Here is a 23,267-nt window from a genome sequence, read left to right on the forward strand (position 1 = left end):
CAGTATAATAGCATAATGGAAGGAATATTAGAAGACACTACAAGTTTTTCAGTTTGAATTAGTTGATTTCAAGGACCATACAAGGTACAGTAGTGAACCTGTTATCATTCCAAAAGGAAAAACTGTTCATCACATTGCTTTCAAGTTTGTATCAATGCTTTCTTTGAGAGACATTTTAAAGTTCAATCAAACGGCACCTGTATATGCTTTTATGAAACACATTTTGAGAGGAGAATGTTTCTATTTATGGTAATTTGGATAAATAACTGTTAAAAGTTGTTTCCAAAGAAATATTAAACTTGTTTTTCTTCAAGCAATAACATTAATCAAACTGGTACATTTCATTAATGCTTCACTGTCCTTGCTTGCTCTCAGTCTTCAACACAATATTGGAATAATAAAATAATTTTTAATGCCTCTTTTATAGAGACATAGCACAGAATAACAAATACTGTAAGTATAGCATAATCACCCATAAACTGTGAAGAACACATTTACACTGCTTGTTGAGGAATACCTGAAATTTCACTTCAACATCTCATGTGTTCCAACAAGCATTCTGACTGATGGAAAAAATATCAAACTGTACATAATATTCTACTGTTATATAGACACTTGTGTGTGTGTTTGTAGATTTTTAAATGCAATATTTTCTGATTTATTTAAAATAGTTGAATAGAAAAATTGGGGACATTGCAAAAGAGTTTGTTGACATTTTCAGATTTATAGCTAGGTCTGTTTTCCACCCCATCCTAGAGGCTTTGACACTCAGATAGAATTAAGAGTTGTTAGTGGGGTGTCAGGGTGGGCAGAGGGACATATGATACACATAATATTGTTTCCAAGCAAATATGGTAGCAACGACTGCAAAAATTTATTGAGGAGAGAGGAAAAAATTAACAACTAAATATAAAATGATTTCTCTTTTTTTATTTCAGCTGCACAAAATAGTTGGCTCACATTGTTTCTTTAAGTTAAAAAAATGTGTCCTGAAAGCCAACCGATGGAACAGTTCAATTGATGTTGAGTATTTTGAATTGTTCACTTTTAACTCCAGCAGTTCACAGACAACTCAGTGTGCACTAGGGATGGATAACCACTGTGTGGAAGGGTGTGAGGGGGAGTCTTATTACATCTTGTGCTGCCAAGGGTGCAGCTCTTGCTGGTTTGTTTTGAGAAGCTAAAGTGCACAAGTCAAGGTTATCATATTGGTCTCATAAAACAGAACCCATCCCTAGGCACACCTTGTCATACTTTAACAGAAATACAAGACAACATTCAATTTTTCTTTTTATTTAAGTATGAAAATTGGCACGTTCTCAGTGTCTTTCTAACATTTCACCTTATATCCCATCCATTAAAAAAAATTAACATCAAAGTTGAAAGCTTCACTCACGCATTCTTGACAATTTGTCCTTTCACTGACACTGATTGTAAATTCAACGAGGAAGGAGGCATCAAAACTAAACGTGGTAGGACACATTTTTGTTTCTTAATCAAACGGTACATTCCCTGTTTTAGATATAAATGACACTCCAAACTCGGACACTGTTCCGAGATATTGTGCAGGGGTCGGTGTCGTCCTATACACAGTATCACTGAATATGATCGGCCATTATTCACACAAGTATGAAAAAATAATTTCAAAATTAGAAAAAGAAATGTTATGTCTTTTTTCACATTCATATATGGCCATGTTCGAACAAACAAAAGTGGAAGGAGAACAGACACTTCTCTTTGTAACTTGTTCTTACACTTTGATACAAGTTTAGTTGCACACACGACTGAATAACAAAAAGGAGACAAAATATTCAGCAGCAACATACGATTAAAGAAAGACCACCATCGTAGGGTGATCCAAAAAGCTAGCTCTGACGTCGATGGACAGTTTCCAATCATGTTGTAGCCAGGAGAAAGAAGAAGGTATGTGCGTACGGTTACGACCAACCGTAGCCACATTCGTCATACCACGGGTATCTCTCTCTTGAAATTGATGTTCTGACTCGCACAAAAGTCTCGTGTGAAGGGTAGACAGTTGAAGTAGGTACATACCTCACAGTCGTACACAGGGATAACGTAGAACAGGATAACAAGTGCTGCAAATAGGAAGAGGGAAGAGAGAAGGCATACCCAGATAAGCGCAATCTTCTTATGGTGATCATACTCTCCGAAAGAAATGAACGGCAGGAGGGCATAGGAGAGAAGGAAGCCAAAGATGAAACCGAAGAGATGGGCATAATTATCGACCCATGGAAGGAAGCCAAACGCAAACAAGACGACGGTGATGGCTCCTAGCTTGAAGATAGCGTAGTCGGGATGTTTCAGCATTTGCCACACTTGCAACACCTCGACTATGAGGCACGCCAGCAGGCCAAAATGAGCTCCTGCAGGCCCCACCTGTGAGATGAATGATCAGTTAGTTAACAATTTAAATCATGTCCAACTAACAAAGTAAAAACAGAGACAGCCAAAACACAAGATACTTTTCTGAACCTAAAGTACAATACAATACAATGGATTTAGTTTGTCTGGCAAGATTAAAGTCATTAGACCCTCTCTTCCATCTAACCAGAAAATACAACATTTACATGTGGAGAATTAAGGTAAATACACTACATGGGTGAGTCAAATACAAACCTTACAAAATGCAATAAAAATTCAAAATGTCATGCCAGGGCTCTGTCAGTTGTCAGTACTGTTACAAAGGCTTTAATAAATATTGTATAGGTGACAGCACTGTATAGACAAGCAAAAGTCATCAAAGTACTAGTGTAAAAATGGCCACCCTACTTCAGAATTGCATGAAAAAAGAATAGTTGTCTGTCGTTTGGTTTCTGACTATTAAAGGTGTGAAACCTATTGAAATTCATGGATGAATGATGATTCAGTTTGATGATGTATGCCTGTCACAGCATCAGCATGACAATGCTCAACAACACACTGCCAATGCATCAGTTGCGACCATTCAAGATCTGCATTTTGAGTGTCTTCCATATTCACCAGACCTCACCCTTAGTGTTTGGGACACTCAAGGAGTAACTGAGTGAAAGTGATGTATGTGGTGCATGAATGGATGAGCAGACAACCAAAGGAATTTTTGACTTGTTAATCTTACATAAAGCCAACATGCAATCAGCCACTTAATATTGTTAATTACCCTATTCATAATGCAGCATATACACTGATATAGTTCAACCATCATTACTTGATTCAAAAACTGCAAAAGATCCAAAGGAAAGCAGCATGATTTGTTCTGGTTGATTTCCAACAAAACAGTAGTGTTGCAAAAATGTTGCAGCCTGGAAGACTCGGGAGCAAGGAGGCGAGCCGCTCGACTAAGGGGTAAGTTTCAAGCTGTCAGTGGAGAGGCAGTATGAAATGATATTAGTAGAAGGCATTCCTCAGTGGAGTTCTTGAAAATAGGAAGGATCATAATATCAAGATATTCAACAGGACAAACTGCAGCAGATACTTCTTTACAGAAGAGAAATTAGGGATTGGAATATTTTACCAAAGAAGATGTTCATTATTTACAACTTCTTTGAAATATAAGAAAACAATTGATAGGGAATCTGCCATATGGGCAACAGCCCTAAATACAGATCAATGGTGAATGATTTGAAGTGATGCACTGAAGAAGCATACAAAATAGGACAAAACATGTATGCATAGTGAACAGTAGCGGCGATTGGCGGGGACGGCGGACAGTCACTCCCCACCACATTTTGGATAAAATATTACATTTTTATTCACATTTTAGCTGGCTGAAACTAGGAATTATAGCAATTATTTTAAAAAATCAATTTGTACAATCCCTGTTGTCTTATCTGCTAATTCTTTCCTGTATTTTCTTTAATTATTAACAAAATTATTAGCGGAAATACGCACAAAATGTTGTTCATCCTGGCTAACCAATTTGTATAGCGCAACAGCAAGTAGTATAGACTTTGCATATGCTGTGAGAAAGGATAGCAGGGGTATATTTTTCTGTGAAGATAATGGACTCTGAGGTATGTTTCTCTCACTTGCCACATGCATTCATCAGTCTGGCATTCTCTTTAATGTCTATTAGTTTCTTAGTGTGTAGTCAAATACTGAATTATTTTAATTGTATATTCATGCCGTACTTATATTTAATTGTAATAAATGCGTAATATTGTTCCTTTGGTGAAAGTATTTTGTGTAGTATTGAATCAAGATCTTAAAAAAAAAGCTATTATTACCGCACTTAAATTTGTGAACACTCAACCTTTACCTCTCTGTTGAAATTTGCTCAGAAAGCATCAAAAAGCTTACCATTTTGTGCCTTGTTTCTTCAGTTTTATTGTATAAACGCCCCACACCCTCACCCCCGCCCTCTATATCCTATAAACCTGGCTACTGTTTGTTCTCTGCATATAGCCAGGCTGAGTGGCTCAGACGGTTGAGGTGCAGGCCTTCTGAACCCAACTTGGCAGGTTCGTTTCTGACTCAGTCCAGTGGTATTTAAAGGCGCTCAAATACATCAGCCTTGTGTCGGTAGATTTACTGGCACGTAAAAGAACTCCTGTGGGACTTAATTCCGGCACCTCGACATCTCCGAAAACCGTAAAAGTAGTTAGTGGGACATAAAGCAAATAACATTATTATTATTATTATTATTATTATTATTATTATTATTATTATTATTATTATTATTATTATTATTATTATTATTATTATCAGTATATTTTTTTGCCCCCGTACTTTTAATTTCCAATCGCTGCTACTGATAGTGAATATGTAATAAATAGTATTCACCAACTACTTGAATGATAACTTATTTAAAGAAAGGGACTTGAAAAGGAACACAGAAATAAACACAATGGCAGGCTAGTGTGAGAAGAGAGGCAATAGAAAGAGGAAACGAAGGCAAATATGAATGCACAAACTGACACAGAAAATTCATCATATTATGTGTTCCTTTTCCTGTTCCTCCTCCATCATATCTCCAAGGCCATACACTTAGAGTTAAGATACACAATCACCTTTCTAACCGTTGTATTGCTACTATAAATGTTGTGCCACAAAGTGCCCACCTCGCTCCATTGATAATTTTGGTATACATTAATAATATTAAGGAGGCTTTTGCAAATTCTAAATTCCTAATGTTTGCAGACAATGTAAAATTCTTTACAAGAATCGATTCGCATAGTGATTGCCTTAGATTATAAAAAGACTTAAACCAACTTGAAATTTATTGTTCTAATGATTTTAAAGCTCAATCAAGAAAAGTGTAAGATAATCTGATTTTCTAAAAGAAATATCTTCTTTGATTATAAATTAAATTCCAAAATGCCTGTGAGTACTGTTAAAAAAATAAATGACTTAAGTGTATTGTTCACAAATACCCTAAACTTCAGTGTTCACATTGAACAGATATGTATAATTTCATGTGGCTATTTCTAGCCGAGTGCAGCCCTTGTAAGGCAGACCCTCCGATGAGGGTGAAAATGTAAACTCGTGTCCTCGTTCCGAGGTGGTGCAGCTCTTTTCAGGCACACCTCCGTTGGAGGTGAGCTGCATGTACCATTGTAACAACTTACCAGCCCTCCTGCCATTCTTAAATTTCTGGCAGTGCCGGGAATCGAACCCAGGCCCCCGAGGACGGCAGCTAATAACACTAACCGTTACGCTACGGAGGTGGACAAAACAGATATGTAAAAAAAAAATATCCTTGCAAAGACTTGGTTGCATAACAAGGTATACCAGAGAATTTTCCAACTTGCTAATTTTTACACGTGTATATATCATTGGTACACTGATTATTACAATATTGCACTCAGATATGGAATCTTAACCATACTGTTTCCATATCTAGGATAGAGTCTGCACAACATAAATTTTTATGTACTGGTATTTATTCTTACAGAATGGGTATCCCATACAACTGCAAGAATATAAAAAATTGGAAAAAGATCTGGAATTACAATATCTTCAGGATAGATGTGAGAAATTCAATGTTAGTTTCATTTATAAATTACTAAATTCTCATATTTATAAACTGATCTGAATTATTGGAAAAAGCGTATATTTATGTTCCTCCTCGGTACATGAGATGAAATCAGTCTGGCACAGAACAAACTATGCTTTCCATAGTCACATGCAAAGAATGATGAGAAATGTGAATAAGGTGGATAAAGAGATATTTGAATGTTCACACTCCCAACTTTTGAATAATGCTAGAAAATTAAATGTATTAAAATCATAATAATTAGGTAACCAAGCCTATTTGTCCTGTAATATTGTATAATGAGATAATTTTATATTTACATTACCAACTTCTCCTTTATTATTATTATTATTATTATTATTATTATTATTAATAATATTATTATTAATCTGTTTATCCTCCAGGGTCGGTTTTTCCCTCAGACTCAGTGAGGGATCCCACCTCTACCACCTCAAGGGCACTGTCCTGGAGCTTCAGACTTTGAGTCAGGGGATACAACTGGGGAGAATGACCAGTACCTCGCCCAGACGGCCTCACCTGCTATGCTGAACAGGAGCCTTGTGGAGGGATGGGAAGATTGGATGGGACAGGTAAGGAAGAGAGAAGGAAGCGGCTGTGACCGTAAGTTAGGTACCATCCCAGCATTTGCCTGGAGGAGAAGTGAGAAACCACAGAAAACCACTTCCAGGATGGCTGAGGTGGGAATCGAACCCATCTCTACTCAGTTGACCTCCCGAGGCTGAGTGGACCCCGTTCCAGCCCTCGTATCACTTTTCAAATTTCATGGCAGAGGCGGGAATCGAACCCAGACCTCCGGGAGTGGCAGCTAATCACGCTAACCACTACACCACAGAGGCGGACATTATTATTATTATTATTATTATTATTATTATTATTATTATTATTATTATTATTATTATTATTATTATTATTATTACCACCTGATTTGACACTTATTTGATTATTTTTAATACTTGCATAAGATTATATTGCTGTAGAATAATTTTTTTCTTTTAAACGCTATGACTTTTATGACACTATTTAACTCTTAGATTGCTAAATAAGATCTATTCATATCATTGGTTAACTTAACATTGCTTTTTTCTTCCAAGTCAGATAATGCTGTGGCTGTATCATCGGTCACCTCCAAATAGGAGGTTCAGGCACTTTTTCTTAACCATACAGGTTGTTTGGTAGAATTAGGCAAATGAATATTTCTGAGGAGTTGAATATCATCATTGGTTTACAGTTCTAAGAATGATCAGTTGCCATAAAATACAGTAGCGGTGATTGGGAGTTGGAACTGGGCGATGAGGAAGGGGGGGTAGTATATACATTAAAACTGAAAAACAGCTACAAAATCGTAAGTTTTTTGGTGCTCGCTGAGCAAATTTTGACAGAGAGGTAAAGGTTCACAATCAACCAACTTAAGTGTCATAATAAAAGTTGTATGAGATATTGATTCAATACTGTTCAATAACACCTTCGCCAAAGGAACAATATTACACATGTATTACAATTAAATTGAAGTACAGTGTGATTATACAGTTAAAAATCATTTTGTGTTTGACTACACCCTGAAACTAACAGACTTTAAAGAGACTAGCAGACTTACGAATGCGCGTGGCAAATGCGTGAATCTTACCTCAGTGTCCATGACCTTGGCAAAAAATTATACCCCTGCTACCCTCCTCACAGCACATGCAAAGACTCCACTGTTTGCTGTGGTGGTATACAAATCGGTTAGTCATGACAAACGATACTTTTGCGTATTTCCGCTAATAATTTTGTTAATAATTACAGAAAATAGAGGAAATAATTAGCTGATAAGACAACAGGGCTTGTACAAATTGCTTTTTTTTTTAAAAAATAATTCCTGTAATTCCTGGTTTCAGCAAGCTAAAATGGAATAAAAAGTAATGTTTTCTCCACAAAAATTGCTGCTACTGATAAAATATTTCAACCTTAAACCTAGGTCACTTTCAGCCACATAATCTATAATTGACAAATATATTAACATGTTTCTTAAAAACAATTGTGAAACTCAGTCTTAAAATTTAATGGTACATGTTATGTTAAGGAACATAAATTAAAGTTCAATTCTTCCATATTAAAATTACGTATATTTGACTTCTCATAAAATGTTATGATTTATCTCATCAAGTAGAATTTTGTTGTTGAACCATAAGAATTATAAATCGTTAAAGATGATTTGTTCATAACATGGATACAATGAATAACAATGAATAGGAAGGAAAATGAATTGATTGACCTAACACAGAGACAAAAATTGGACATCCTGGGATTAAGGGAAGTAAAATGGAAAGGGAAAGGAATGATGAAACTAAGATAAGAGTACACTTTGTACTGGATGAGTAACAGTAAAGAGAAATGAAATGGAGTGGGATTTATAGTCAATCAGAATGTTGAACCAATAGCTGAAGTTGAGTATGTAAATGAAAGAATTATAATAATGCACATACATGTAAACAAGGAACTACTGAAGATAGTACAGGTGTATGCTCCACAGACAGGATGTAGCATGGAAGAAAAATAAGAGTTCCTCAAATGAACTGGAAACACATATTGTTGGAGATGGGATCATGATAATGGGAGAGATCTGAATGTTCAAGTAGGAACTGATAGAATGGGATATGAGAATGTTCGGGGCCCACATGGGTATGGCAATAGGTATGAAGATGGAGAGAAACTGTTGGACTTTTGTATCAGAAATAACCTGATAATAAAGGACACATGGTTTATGAAGAGGAATAGCCATAAGATCAGCCAATATACAGTAGTTGGGATGGACAGTATGGAACACTTATCGATTTTATAATAACAGACCGAGAATGGGGAAGATATGTCATGAATATGAAGGTAATCCCCAGTGAAAGTATGGAGGGTGATCATAGATTATTAATTGTGGAATTAAAACAAGTAAAAAATCCCTAAAATTGTATTGAAAAAGAAACCAAATATCAGAATTTGGGAATTGGAGAAGGAGGAGGAAAAAAGAATGGCATTCCAAGATTGTATAAAATGGAAGTTGCCTAACACAGAAATACGAAGTGGAGAAGAAAAGTGGAACAATTTAAGACAGACATTTGTGGAAGCAGCAATTGAGGTATGCGGAAAAACAAAAGCAAAGGTTAAGGGAAAGGAGACATGGTGGTGGACAGACAAAATTAAAAAAAAAAAAGAAATATAAGAAAGGAACGAAGTGAAGAAAGAAATGGATAAGGAAAAATAAAAAATGTATCAGATGGATGGGCATAAGATAGAAAGGTTACATGTGGAATACAAGAGATTGAAACTACAAGTAAAAAGGAGTATCAAGGAAGAAAAGGAGAAATGATGGGGAGAGTTTACCAACAAAATTGAGCAGGATAGTCGAGTAACTCAGAAACTATTATACAGAGTAATAAAATAAAAAAGAATAAATCAGGAAAAAATTAAGGCATTAGAGAGAGAAGATGAATCCATAGTACATGATGAAAAGGGTCTTCAGAAGGTGATGGCAAGGTATTTTGAAAAACTTTATAAGGAGAATGACTGCTCGGAGGAAGAAGGAGATAAGAAAATAGAAATAATAGATGGAGAAAAAGAAGAGAACCCAATAACATGGTTGGAACTTGAAAGGGCAGTGAATGCAATTACCAAAGGTAAAGCAAGTGGAAAAGACAAATTCAATGCTGATATGATTAAGGCAGCGGGAAGCATTGGACTACAGTGGCTATACCGAGCCCTCAATGCCATATGGAAGGATGAAAGGATACCTGAAGTTTGGCAACAAGGAAGCATTGTACCATTGTTCAATAAAGGAAATAGGAAGAAATGTAAAAATTATAGAGGTATAACCCTATTATCACCTGGGCTAAAAATAAAGGAGAAAGTCATAGACAAAAGAATGAGGGATATAATAGAAACACAGAGGAAGAACAATATGGCTTTAGACTGAGTAGATCAGCAATAGACTTGATATTTACTGTGTGAACAATAATGGAAAAATACCTGGAAAGGAACAAGGAAATCATCTTCATACTTTTGGATTAGGAAAACACTTACGATACAGTTAAGAGAAAACATGTATTGGAATGCCTATGAAAAAGGAATGTACCAAAAGCATTCTTCTTCTTCTTCTTTTATGACCACATAGGAACACTTTAGTCAGTCCGTCGTTCAGGTCTCTTTGAAGGGATTGTTCGGTCTTTGCGGTCCTCCCAGTACTTCTTCAGACGCTCCGATCTTCGTGCCCTTTCCTCAGTTGAAAATGTGCGTGTTGTTGGTTTGTTTTGTGTAAGGGTAAAGCGGAGGTTTGTATTCTTGAGTTTTATATTCAATTTTATGTTATTTGTGGTGTTTTCTGTTGTAAGGCCTATTTCCTTCAGATCCTCTCTTACTTCTCTGATCCATTTACATCCTGTTGTGGTATTTTTTGAGACGAGATTGTGTTGTACTAGTTGTTTCAGAAGTCTCGAATCCTGCATCCTCATGATATGTCCAAAGAATCCCAGTCTCCTATTACGCATAGTATCTGTAATGGGTTCTAGCTCTTTGTACACGACTTTGTTAGGTATTAACCGCCACTGTCCATCTTTCTGGTATTTTTTGTTGATGCAGGTTCTTCCAATCCTCCTTTCAATTTTCTGAAGTCTGTCAGTCTTTGATTGTTTATTCAGGTAAAAGAGTGTTTCTGCTGCATATGTAGCTTCTGGTTTTATAACTGTGTTGTAGTGTTTTATTTCTGTATTTATTGATAGACATTTCTTTTTGTAGATATCCCATGTTCATTTTTGTGCTTTAGCTAATCTATTTGTTCTTATTTGGATTGAGATTTTTTCATTTAGGTTATGTGTTATTACTTCTCCAATATATTTAAATTGAGTTACTTAACAAGATAAAAATGTTTTTCCATGAGAGTAAAAGCAGTGTACAAGTGGGGAGTGGTGACTCTTGAAACATTTTATACAAAAAAAAGTCTCAAGCAAGGAAGTGCACTGTCACCATTATTGTTTATTTTATTGATGGATGAAGTCATAAAACGTGTAAAACAGAGTATCAGTAGTGATGAAGTGAATGCTTTGGTATTTGCAGATGATGTGGTGATTTGGGGAAAGGGAGAGAAGGAAGTACAAAAGAGACTGGACGTTTGGAATGAAAATCTGAAGGAGTTTGGAATGGTAATTAGTAAAAAGGAATCCGTAGTCATGCACTGTGGAAAAGAGAAAAATAGAAGCCAAGTGAACATAGACGGAGAACGGTTAGAGAGTTTATATATCTGGGTAGCATTATTAATGGAAGTAATGAAATCAATCCTGAAATTAATAACAGGCTAAGTAAAGGTACAACATTTTATCATCAAGTCAGAGAGCTTTTATGGGATGACAAAGTACCCAAGAGAATGAAATTAACATTATATAAACCGTATTTCATACCAATAGTAACATACGGACTAGAAACGCAGGTAACTAACAAGAGACAATACAGTAAGATCCAAGCGGTAGAAATGAAATTTTTAAGAACATCCGGTAAAAAGTCAAGAAGAGATAGAATTCAAAATATTAAAATCAGAGAAGAGCTAAATATAGAACCATTAGTACAGAACATACAGAAAGCAAGACAGAGATGGTTTGGATATGTAAAAACGAATGGGAAAGGAACGGGTAGCAAGAAGGGAATTGGAAAGAGAAGTTAAGTGAAAGAGACCAGTTGGAAGACCAAGAAGAAAGTAGATGGATCAGATTTGGAAGGACATTAGAGAGGCTGGATTGGATGTGGCGGAAGTAATGGAGCAGGAAAAGTGGAAGGATAGAAAGGAGTGGAGGAGGCTTGTTAACCGCACCTGGGCGACTGGAGTGGGATGATGATGATGATGATGATGATGATGATGATGATGATGATGATGATGATGATGATGATGATGATGATGATGATTATGATGATGATTATGATGATGATGCTGCTGTTGGACAACAGAGGTGTCTGAAAGAAAGTTATATGTATTAACATAATAAAACTTGTGAACTATGATTTGAAGAAGAAAAAAAGTTAAAAGTATAATATTGTTTATGAAACTCACCCCATTTAAAGCACAAACAACCAGATGTAATCAATGTCATGACATAAATCACAATGGTCTTAGCGGGAGCGAGTGCAAACAGAAGGAAAAAGGGGTAAAGTAGGGAGGGAGAAAGGGGAAGTAGGTACTTGTTTATGCCTAGGATGGAGCTGGTGGGTGTGATGGAGTGGGAGGTTTCAGGAAGGGTAGATGGAAATGATTATATTGATGAGGATTATAATTTCTGTTTGTTCTGTATTCATCTTATATAGGAATAAGAATATCTCATATAATTTACTTGTGAATATATTTGTCAATTTTAGACCATGTGGCTGAAGATGACCTAGCTTTAAGGTTGAAATAGTCCCACAAAATGTGATGTTTATATAGTTACATCAATAAATTGAATTGATTAGGTGGATTTTCTTTTTCATTCTAATTATGATTGTTCATCAATACAGATCAACATGAAGATTATTTCATATGATACTTGAACTCAGCATGCATGTAGTGACTCCCACTAACACAAGCTCGTACAGTTGAGGAATAAAACAAAAATCAATTTTCTTCAATGTTATGCTGTATTTATAAGGCAACTAGTTTCTATAAGTACATTTTAATGTAAAGAATATAGCCTTAATCTTATATTTTAGCCAATATAGTATTTTTTCTATGTACATCATTGTTGAACACAAAAGTCCACAATTCCTTAAACATAATATCAGTAATTTAAATTAGGTAGTTAAAAAAAAAGAAAACTTAAAATACAGTACTTACTTCAGCACGGTATGGAACAAAGATGGCACTAGCTAAGTTTCCTGCCACTCCCGAGCCCATATAGATGATGGCAATCCTGAGAGAGCCCGTCAACTTCTCTAAGTCCCTCATGAGGAAGTACTGGATCACCAGAGTTAAGGCGAGGTGAAGTATCCTGCACATAATGTTAACTTATAAAGAATAAGCAGGACAATCTTTGTTTCCAGTGGATATTCAAAAGGCATACAAAAATGTGTGAAGGACAAACAATGGAAATGTCTGACTACTAGAAATGTAGTCATATCTTTAATTAACAAATTATAAGCACAGCCAGAACTGTGTCCAAATAGGTGATGATTATTCAAAATGGTTCATGACTAGATGTGGTATACAGCAGCTATCTCTATTATTATTCATCGTTGTGATGGACACAGTATTAAAGAGCATCAGATGCAAAGAATATTAATTCTTTGCGTTTGCAGATCATATGGTTTTATTATTAAAACTACCAAGTGAGTTGGACAGGTGGTTAGGGGTGCCCAACTGTGAGCTTGCATTCGGGAGATAATGGGTTTGAATCCCACTGTCGGCAGCCTGGAAGATGGTTTTTCGTGGTTTTGCATTTTTATACCATGCACATGCTGGTGCTGTACTTTAATTAAGGGCATATCTGCTTCCTTACCACTCCTAGCCCTTTCCTGTCCCATCGTTGCTGTAAGACCTAACTGTGTTGGTGGGAAGTAAATCCATTGTAAAAAAAAAAAAAAAAAAGTATTAACACTTTGAACACTGGCATATTTGTAGTGAGTTAACTGCTGTATACTGAGCATTGTAAGCACATTTTTAGGTTATATAATTTCAATGCATTTTGAGATAAATGAATTATTCTTGCTTCTTTGATTTTTGGCACTGAAATATGAAAGGGGGCCAATATAGAGTACTGTATGCAATGCTTTACCTGTCCCTGTAATAATTAAGAGAGGAATTCCTCAAGACAGTAGTATTGGACCTTTATATTTTCTTATATATATATCAAGGATATGTGTAAAGAAGTGGAATCAGAGATAAGCCTGTTTGCAGATGATGTTATTCTGTACAGAGTAATAAATAATTTACAAGATTGAGAACAACTGCAAAATGACCTCAATGTTGTGAGATGGACAGTAGGCAATGGTATGATAATAAACAGGGTTAAAAGTCAGGTTGTGAGTTTCACTAATAGGAAAAGTCCTCTCAGTTTTAATTACTGCATTGATGGGGTGAAAGTTCCTTTTGGGGTTCATTGTAAGTACCTTGGTGTTAATATAAGGAAAGATCTTAATTGGAGTAATCACATAAATATGATTGTAAATAAAAGGTACAAATCCCTGCACATGATTATGAGTGTACTTAGGGGTTGTAGTAAGGATGTAAAGGAGAGGGCATATAAGTCTCTGGTAAGACCACAACTAGAGTATGGTTCTAGAGTATGGGACCCTCACCAGGATTACTTGATTCAAGAACTGGAAAAAGTCCAAAGAAAAGCAGCTCGATTTGTTCTGAATGATTTCCGACAAAAGAGTAGCGTTACAAAAATGTTGCAAAATTTGGGCTGGGAAGACTTGGGAGAAAGGAGACGAGCTGCTTGACTAAATGGTATGTAATACCAATATAGTTGGTCCATTATTGGACATTATAAATTTTACAGCTAACTCATTCCTGGTTGCTAGTGTTTTGCCCCAGTGTGCCAAATTGGGCTCATCAGTCGGTAAATAGCACACCTACCAAGACGCATAGCTAGTGCATACCGTGGAGGCCACGGTGTAGGCTACATGGAGCCACCGGCAGTGCCAATGCACTATGAGAGACTTTGTCTCATTTTCAAAAATTGATGCCTTCCTGGCCATCAGGTTCCCTAAGTGAATCAACATCTAAGTGATATGTTCTGAGCTGTCAGTGGAGAGATGGGGTGGAATGACATTAGTAGACGAATAAGTTTTAGTGGTGTCTTTAAAAGTAGGAAAGATCACAATATGAAGATGAAGGTGGAATTCAAGATAACAAATTGGGGCAAATATTTGTTTATAGGAAGGGGAGTTACAGATTGGTATAACTTACCAAGGGAGATGTTCAATAATTTCCAATTTCTTTGCAATAATTTAAGAAAAGGCTAGGAAAACAACAGATAGGGAATCTGCTTCCTGGGCGACTGCCCTAAATGCAGATCAGTAGTGCCTGATTGATTGATTGATTGATTGATTGATTGATTGATTGATTGATTGATTGATTGATTGATTGATTGATTGATTGATTGATTGATTGATTGATTGATTGATTGATTGATTGATTGATTGATTGATTGATTGATTGATTGATTGTGTTTTTGAGCTCTTTTATTTATTTACTTATTTAAATTTATGTTGTTTTTGTTCATATTTACACCTAATATTGTTAGATTAGTGTCACTATGTTCATATGAGAAGAAAAAATTTGTAAATCTATCACACTATTGCTGAGAGAATCAATAATAATAATAATAATAATAATAATAATAATAATAATAATAATAATAATAATAATGTTATTGTCTTTATGTTCCACTAACTAATTTTTTTATGGTTTTGGAGACGCCGAGGTGCCGGAATTTAGTCCCGCAGGAGTTCTTTTACATGCCAGTAAATCTAACAACATCAGGCTGACGTATTTGAGCACCTTCAAATACCACTGGAATGAGCCAGGATTGAACCTGCCAAGTTGGGGTCAAAAGGCCAGCGTCTCAACCATCGGAGCCACTCAGTCCAGCGCTGAGGGAATCAAGACACCATGATGCCATTATAGGAATGAGCAGTAAAACAAAGTGTGTGGAACACATCCTTGCTACTCTTCAAAACAAGCATTTGTATATTATCCAGCAAGGGTCAGTGCTCCCATCTAGCAGCAGTATGTGGAACTGTAATGCTGTCAGTCATGTTTAATAGAAGGGACACAGATGTATTTCCAGCATGTGATGATTTATTATTTACAAAAACAAAGTCTGAGTGCTGCTTGGGCACCATATATGGCAGTTCAGTGTGTTCAGTGTGTTAATCATATGGAACATGACTGGAAAACCCTATAGAAGATTGAAAAACCTCTAGATGTTGTCTCAGCAATAGGTGATAGGTAACTCGTTACTTATGTATTCTTGTTGGTAGGTGCAGAGTAGGTTTTGGCTTACAAGTGACCCCAGCTGGTCACTCTGCATTCCAAACAACCAACTGAGCAGACGAGGGGTGGCTACGGCTATACCGTGGCTCTACGCCTCCGTATTCGAGAGACAGAGAGGGGCTGGTTCCCACCATCAGCTGTCCTGAGAGTGGTTTTCTGAAGTTTTCCGCTCTGCTGCACTAAGGCAAAGGTAGACACAGTTCCTGTAAAGGCCACCCTCATCTACTCCATACATCACCTTCACCGCTCCAAATCTCTCTGGCTTGAGAGCGGGTGATACCCTCTAAGTGGCCCGCTGTATTCCTTCAGGGTATGGAATGAAAACTTTTGTAGTCAGTCAGTCAGTCAGTCAGTCAGTCAGTCAGTCAGTCAGTCAGTCAGTCAGTTAGTCTTCTTCTCCATTCTGTTTTGGAAGAGACCTTATTTGAATTTACTTACATGTTGTTGTAAATTAGTAAAGTCTGTCTTTTAAGTCATCAGCTTGGAGGCCAGTTGGATCCTGAAATAACACCACTGATAGTTATGTATATGGGGCAGTCAAATGAAAACCAAACACTCACTACAATGTGACCACGGAATGGTTTTATTCAAAAGTAATTACCAAAAGCATAACTGCACCCACTCTTGCACTTCCTCTTCCAAATGAAACCGACGACCCCATGTCTTTCATCAGGTCAACAAAAGTGTAAAAAACACAAGGTGAAAGATCCAGTATGTATGGAGGGTGTTGAAGTGTTTCCCGACCAAATCGCTGAAGCATAGCCTTCACCAGATTGGAAGTATGGGGGCGACATTATCATGCTAAAGGATGACTTCATCGGACAGCATTCCAGGGCATTTTGACTTTATGGCACATCACAGTTTCTGCAAAGTGTCTTCATAGTGCTGCGTCACCAGAAAATGAACCACACTTCTCTGCTCTTCTTTGTTTGTCTCCACTTCTACAGCTGGACGAACACACTACACCAGTCCGCGCACCAACAAAGTCACAACCCAACAACTGCGTGCACCTGTGAGTTGTCACTATGCAGTTCTTCTACCACAGCGATGGCAATATCAATATGTAACAACAGTATTGCTGCCTTTTGCACAGAATGTGTGATAAAGTAGATGTTGAGTTTTCATTTGACTGCCTCTTATCATCATCATCATCATCATCAATGTCCCACTCCAGTCACCCGGGTATGGTTAACAAGCCTCCTCCACTCCTTTCTGTCCTTCCGCTTCTCCTGCTCCATTACTTCTGCCACATCCAATCCAGCTTCTCTAATGTCCTTCCAAATCTGATCCATCCACCTCCTTCTCGGTCTTCCAGCTGGTCTCTTTCCCTTAACTTCTCTTTCCAATTCCCTTCTTGCTTCCCGTTCCTTTCCCATTCTTTTTACATGTCCGAACCTCCTCAGTCTTGCTTTCTGTATCTTCTGTACTAAGGGTTCTATATTTAGCGCTTCTCTGATTTTAATATTTTGAATTCTATCTCTTCTTGTCTTTTTAACCTATGTTCTTAAAAATTTCATTCCATATTGCAGAGTGAAATAGGCCTAGTTTATTATTTATTTTCTCACTGAGCCAAAACATGCTATAAGAGTACAACTAAAAGTAAGAGCTGTAAAGTGATCCCACCTGAAGAAGAACTATGACAAATCACAGACTACATTTCAAAACGTACCCTCATTAAAAAAAAGGAAAACTCCTACTCTTATACAAGCTGTCTTTTCTAATGAGACTGAACACCAGAAGCATGTGAGTTGGACTGTTATTTAGTAACTTAAAAACTCATTAAGATTAGGAAAATAATCATATAATAAAGAATTTGTCAAAAGATTGAATCAAGAACACTGTAGTAAATGTTGCAGAGCCATTCAATAACAGAAAATTATAGTAGAACATTGATTATTATCCATCCTTGGATTAAAAATTATTCTGTAGATTGCCTATTGTCAAATAATCATCCAGTTCATTTGCTTTGACCTTCCCTGGCCAACTATTCTTCTTTTTAGGGTGACGAACTGTTGAAGGAAGGAATGAGGGACAAGACAGTAAAAAAAAAAAAAGGACTTTCCACAATTTTTGGGGGCATTTACATTTTTAGCAGTAATTTTAAAACAACAGACATTTTAACATTTTAAAAGCTTTGTGTTGCCAATTCCATTTGTTTTGACCCAGAATACTCTTACTGAAATATTAACACACAAAAAAAACAAAACACATTTCATTCATCTTTATTGTAGAATTTCTTCTTCAGTGTGTGGGTTGAAGACCCTTCATCCATAAGATATACTGAACGTCTTCTTGCAAAGTTGACAGAATGTCTTGTGGACATTACTTCGATCAGGAGATAAATATGGCGAGTTGGTTTCCAGCTTTGCATACGCATTTATTTTTCCCTTTTGCCTTCTCGGATTTAAATGATGGCTTTCTTTTTTGTGACAATGTAGAAGTACAGTCATCATCATCCACAATCACAATCACAAAAATTTAAAGAACTCCACATAATGCAACACCTCAATGCTGATGCATTTCGTGCTACAGAATGGCCACACATGCCACGCCAAGGACTAGCAGTAACTTGGAAGTCGGAAGGTACAACTGGAATGCTTCTTCAAAGATGCTATAACCTACTTCTTTGCGCTTTCAAATATCATACAGTTGGCAAAAATTACACTTTGTGTAGTTGAAGGTAGATGGCAGGACAATTGCATATTGAGAAAATTCGTACTGATGACACTAACATGAAAATTTGCTGTGCGGTTAGGGGCGCGCGGCTATGAGCTTGCATCCAGGAGATAGTGGGTTCGAATCCCACTGTCGGCAGCCCTGAAGATGGTTTTCCGTGGTTTCCCATTTTCACACCAGGCAAATGCTGGGGCTGTACCTTAATTAACGCCACGGCCGCTTCCTTCCCACTCCTAGGATTTTCCTATCCCATCGTCACCATAAGACCTATCTGTGTCGGTGCAACATAAAGCCACTAGCAAAAAAAAAAAGAAAATTCATTCAGACAGAAAACAAAACAACTGTGGGACAAATGACATTCAGCGCGGGACATTCACAAAATACCTTAAAATGCGGGATGGTTGGTCACCCTAGTTCTTTTACAACCCTGGTGGTATTATATTTGCAAGATGTAGGGAGTCTTTCATTTCTATGCTCTTCCCTTTCTTTTGCCGATACCCTCATTCTTCAATGTGTCGGACCTCTTCTATTTTTCCCTCTGATTAGTGTTAATAGAGGATGGTTGCCCAGCTGTACTTCCTCTTAAAACAATAATCAGCACCACTCCTTGGCTGAATGGTCAGCGTACCGGCCTTCGGTTCAGGGGGATTGATTCCGGACTGGGGTGAGGATTTTAACTGTGATTCCTCTAGCTTGGGGATTGTGTATTTGTGTTCGTCTAATACACATCTTCATTTACATTCAGCACATCACACTACCAACCACCATAGAAATACACAACAGTAAATACATCCCTCTACATGGGGTTGGCATTAGGAAGGGCATCTGGCTGTAAAACTGGGCTTAATTCCCAAATAGTGCCAACCCCAAGTAGTTGAGAAAAGCCAAAGAGAAGAAATAAAGAAGATCCATTGCCAAATAATGAGCATAATTTTCAAAAAAGTCACAGAAATGACTTCTATTATTCTTACTTTTTAACCTTCAGTACTTTCACTTACACTGGTTTATTGTAAACATTTTGCTTTACAACCCCTTGCTCAAATATTTATCACCGGCCTGTATCCAAGGGGTTTGGAGGTCATGCTCCTCTTACCCCCCACTAAATTACCTTGGAGCTGGACTATGGAATATTTTAAAGAATGTGAGATTTTAAAGAACTTGCCACAGTAAAGCTGTGCATAGCAGTGTTTATTTCATGTAATAGAACTTAAGTTCGTAAACACTATCATAACAATGCTTTAACAATATAACTTAGTCTTTATTCTGAATAACTGATACTGGGTGAAAGAATTATGTGGCGAGTCAATAACCTTCAGAACAATTGATCAAACATCTCTACTACAGACCCACAGGTCTACTATCATATTTCAACCTTTATACCATTTCTGAAAGCATCTCGACTGTGGAAGAATGAGTTCTATATCATGACGAAATCATTTCATCCCAGCAAACCGTCATCCCTCACTTCTCTGATGTTCCGTTAGAATATGTCATGTGTTGTGCCAACTTCTACAAGGAAGATCTTGGTACCCCAATGGAAGATCATGTTAACTCTTAGAGGGCAGTTTTTAATATATTGAATCACATAACAGGTTTCCCACTAGCGGAATTTAATATATTATATGGCCGCAGATCCAGCATTCCCAGCACCAGCACATGTAGTAATGAAAACACTCAACAGATGGCAGTAAACAAAACTTTAGGTCTGGCTGAAAGGGGAATCCTTAAATAGAGTTGCGTTATCTCCATGCTAGCTTTTCTACAAGCTGTGAGAGGCTATCATGTTCAATCAAATGTGTGTCATGAGTTTTGACACTGGCATTTTGCAATTTATAGAGCTACTTTGCGATATGGTTAGTAAGAAGAGAGTCGGCGAGCAATAGATTGCTTCAATTTTGGACTCCACGGATGTAGATGAAAGTGATTTTTCATTAGAAGAGTCCGAAGACAGAAATTCAAGCAGTGAGTCTTCTCAGCACAAGAGCGACTCACATTGCCTGGAGAACGAAACAGCTGACAAATAGACTGACGTGGGTAACTTAGACCCAGGACCTCCAAATACCACTCTGATATACAATATTAATCTGGAAACAATTTTACATTCATATTTTGAGATGGTGACTGAGCCTACAATGATGGCAGTACCCAAAATATCAAAATTTTGACATAATTGACCAGGAAACAGTAATTCAGGAAAACAAATGGCAACAATAAGCAACATCTCAACTAGAAGATGTAGAATCGATGACTGGTCATCTACAACGGTATCTGATACAAGGGCTTTGATTGGTGTAATAACTTATTTGTGGAATGACTCTTATGTCTTTTATGCATTAACATGCTGCTGTGAAAAATATTGTTAGTATCCTACACACTTCTGCAATGGAGTACATCCAATATTCAAGGTATGTATGTTCAGTCCATCAGCAATTTCGCTGGTGGGATCCTCAACAGCTCTGCCATCAGCTGTCATAGATGGCCTAGGCATCACTGAAGAGGCATACTAGGGAAATGAGGAGTGAGATCGTTTCCCGTTGCTTTCCTCACCGAGCCAGAGTTGCTATAACATATCAGTCTGCCAAGCCCACTGAAATGCATACACCAACTGACCCTATGAGCAACATTTTCACACCATTCATAGCAGGGACTGGCTGCATAAGGATTGGCATTACTAGCATCGCTCATACCTCAGTCACTTTCATATTGTCAAAGCCAAGGATAAGACAGAGACAGATCTATGAAAGTAACAAAATTGCTCTAGCCTATACCAGAAGACATAGTGCACTGTAAACACTAGGTACTGCCAGCAAAGGCATAATATTCAAGGTACCGGTAAGTAATTAATATTACATATATATGAATGTTTATAGCTAGTGTTTGATAAAATTTGTCATATTTTTGGTCCGCTTACAGACATAAGCATATGGTTAAAGTGGAGTGGTACTTGTGGAGACTGAAGTGGCAGAGCAGCACAGAACTTCCAAGAATAGCCACAGATGGACTAGCAGCCTGCCCTTCATCACAATTCCCCTAATATATTTTTAATTTGCTCCACATCTTGGCCATCTTGTCCATGACCACAGCAACAGTGGAGGGGAGCTTCTCTACACTGAGACTCCTCAAAACTTACTTGAGGAGCACCACTGGACAGGACAGGCTCCTCAGATTTGCACTCCCGTACATACACTGTCATGTAAAAGTAATCAACTCCAAAATAATCACCTTCTTTGTAGAGTCACATGCCTTAGGCCTGCAGTTAAGCTTATAGGTGAGTTGGTTATTTTCTGTTAACCTGCATCATAATGATGATGATAAGTTGCACCATAATATTTGCCAGACTCCTAAACACAGTGATCACTGGATGGAGGGTCCAATAATCTGGGCCCCACCGGGCAGTGGTCGCTGCGTGGAGGGTCTACTTTACCTATCACAGCATGTTTGTTTATTATAACTATATATTTGTTTTGTTCAATACTAACAACACAGGGTCTAAGTTGGAGGTGACCTCTGCATAGACTCTATGGAAAGAAAGAAAAAAAGAAAGAAAGAAAGAAAGAAAGAAAGAAAGAAAGAAAGAAAGAAAGAAAGAAAGAAATTAATTTCAATTCTGTGCCTGTGAAAGACTACTACAATGCTGATGGTTACATTTAATACCCCTATGGCATTTTGGGGCTGCTCCCCACCTAATGGGCCATATTTCTCACAAATGCCTATGTCAAGCTGAATTTTAATTTAAAATTAATTGTTGCATTACATATATAGTTGTATGTTAGAGTTATTTGAATCCTTCACTCAATCCGAATCAATGTACATCATGCAATAATCATTGCAACTGAATGAGAAAGATAATTTTCTATCAGCATAAAATAAAGGAACTATACTCACCCTGCATGAAGGAAGAGAGACGTCCAGAGCCGATAGAACTGGTCAGGAACTTCAGGGGCATAGAAGGGAATCATTCCACACACATCATCAAGGCATGATACCTGAAAAAGAAAATTGCAACTGTTAACATTTGATTCTTATTACAAAACTAGCAAGATACCCGTGCTTCACTACGGTATTATAATGAAATTTATAGTTGAATGCTTAACGTTTTATATATATAATCTGCCAAAATTTGCGATCTAACTCGTTTTCTGAGAGAATCCGCCAACCTTCATGATCTGACTCGTTTTCTGAGAGATTACGGCAAAGTTCCTCCCATTTTTTAATCTTTCCTTCCAGCAATCGATTTTGTACTTCCAGGCTAGATCCAGGTATTCCACCTGGCCAGCTGGGTCCCTAAATCTTTGCCATCTTTTGCTATAAGCATTTTAATATGGATCAAATCCTTGAGGAGATCTGGCATGGTGTCGTCTTGGATGCCTTGGCGGTACTGAACCCGTGGCCGGACTGCAGTCATAGTCGTTACTCGGTCAGGACCCATTTCCAGTGCGGTCTGCACATTTTGACGATGGTCCAGAACATTATTATATGATTATTATTATTATTATTATTATTATTATTATTATTATTATTATTATTATTATTATTATTATTATTATTATTATTATTATTATTGGTCTGGAACCCACAGCAAGATGCAAGACCACTACTTGGCAGTAAATTATATCC

At 37.2% G+C, this 23,267-nt stretch overlaps 1 protein-coding gene across 3 annotated transcripts in view; it reads right to left on the minus strand.

The window, feature by feature from the left end:
• Nucleotides 1-908: 908 nt before the first annotated feature.
• Nucleotides 909-23,267, minus strand: part of rho-5 (rhomboid-5) — a 144,997-nt gene continuing 122,638 nt past the window's right edge. For all 3 annotated transcript variants that reach the window (XM_068228441.1, XM_068228440.1, XM_068228439.1), the window contains 3 exons: nt 22,536-22,636; nt 12,810-12,963; nt 909-2,397 (listed from right to left, as the gene is read on the minus strand). In XM_068228441.1, the coding sequence (XP_068084542.1) occupies nt 1,963-2,397; nt 12,810-12,963; nt 22,536-22,636 (690 nt within the window). In that variant the 3' untranslated portion in view covers nt 909-1,962. The remainder of the gene's footprint in view (nt 2,398-12,809; nt 12,964-22,535; nt 22,637-23,267) is intronic.

This window comes from Anabrus simplex, chromosome 6, assembly GCF_040414725.1.
Source record: "Anabrus simplex isolate iqAnaSimp1 chromosome 6, ASM4041472v1, whole genome shotgun sequence".
NCBI lineage: Eukaryota > Metazoa > Arthropoda > Insecta > Orthoptera > Tettigoniidae > Anabrus > Anabrus simplex.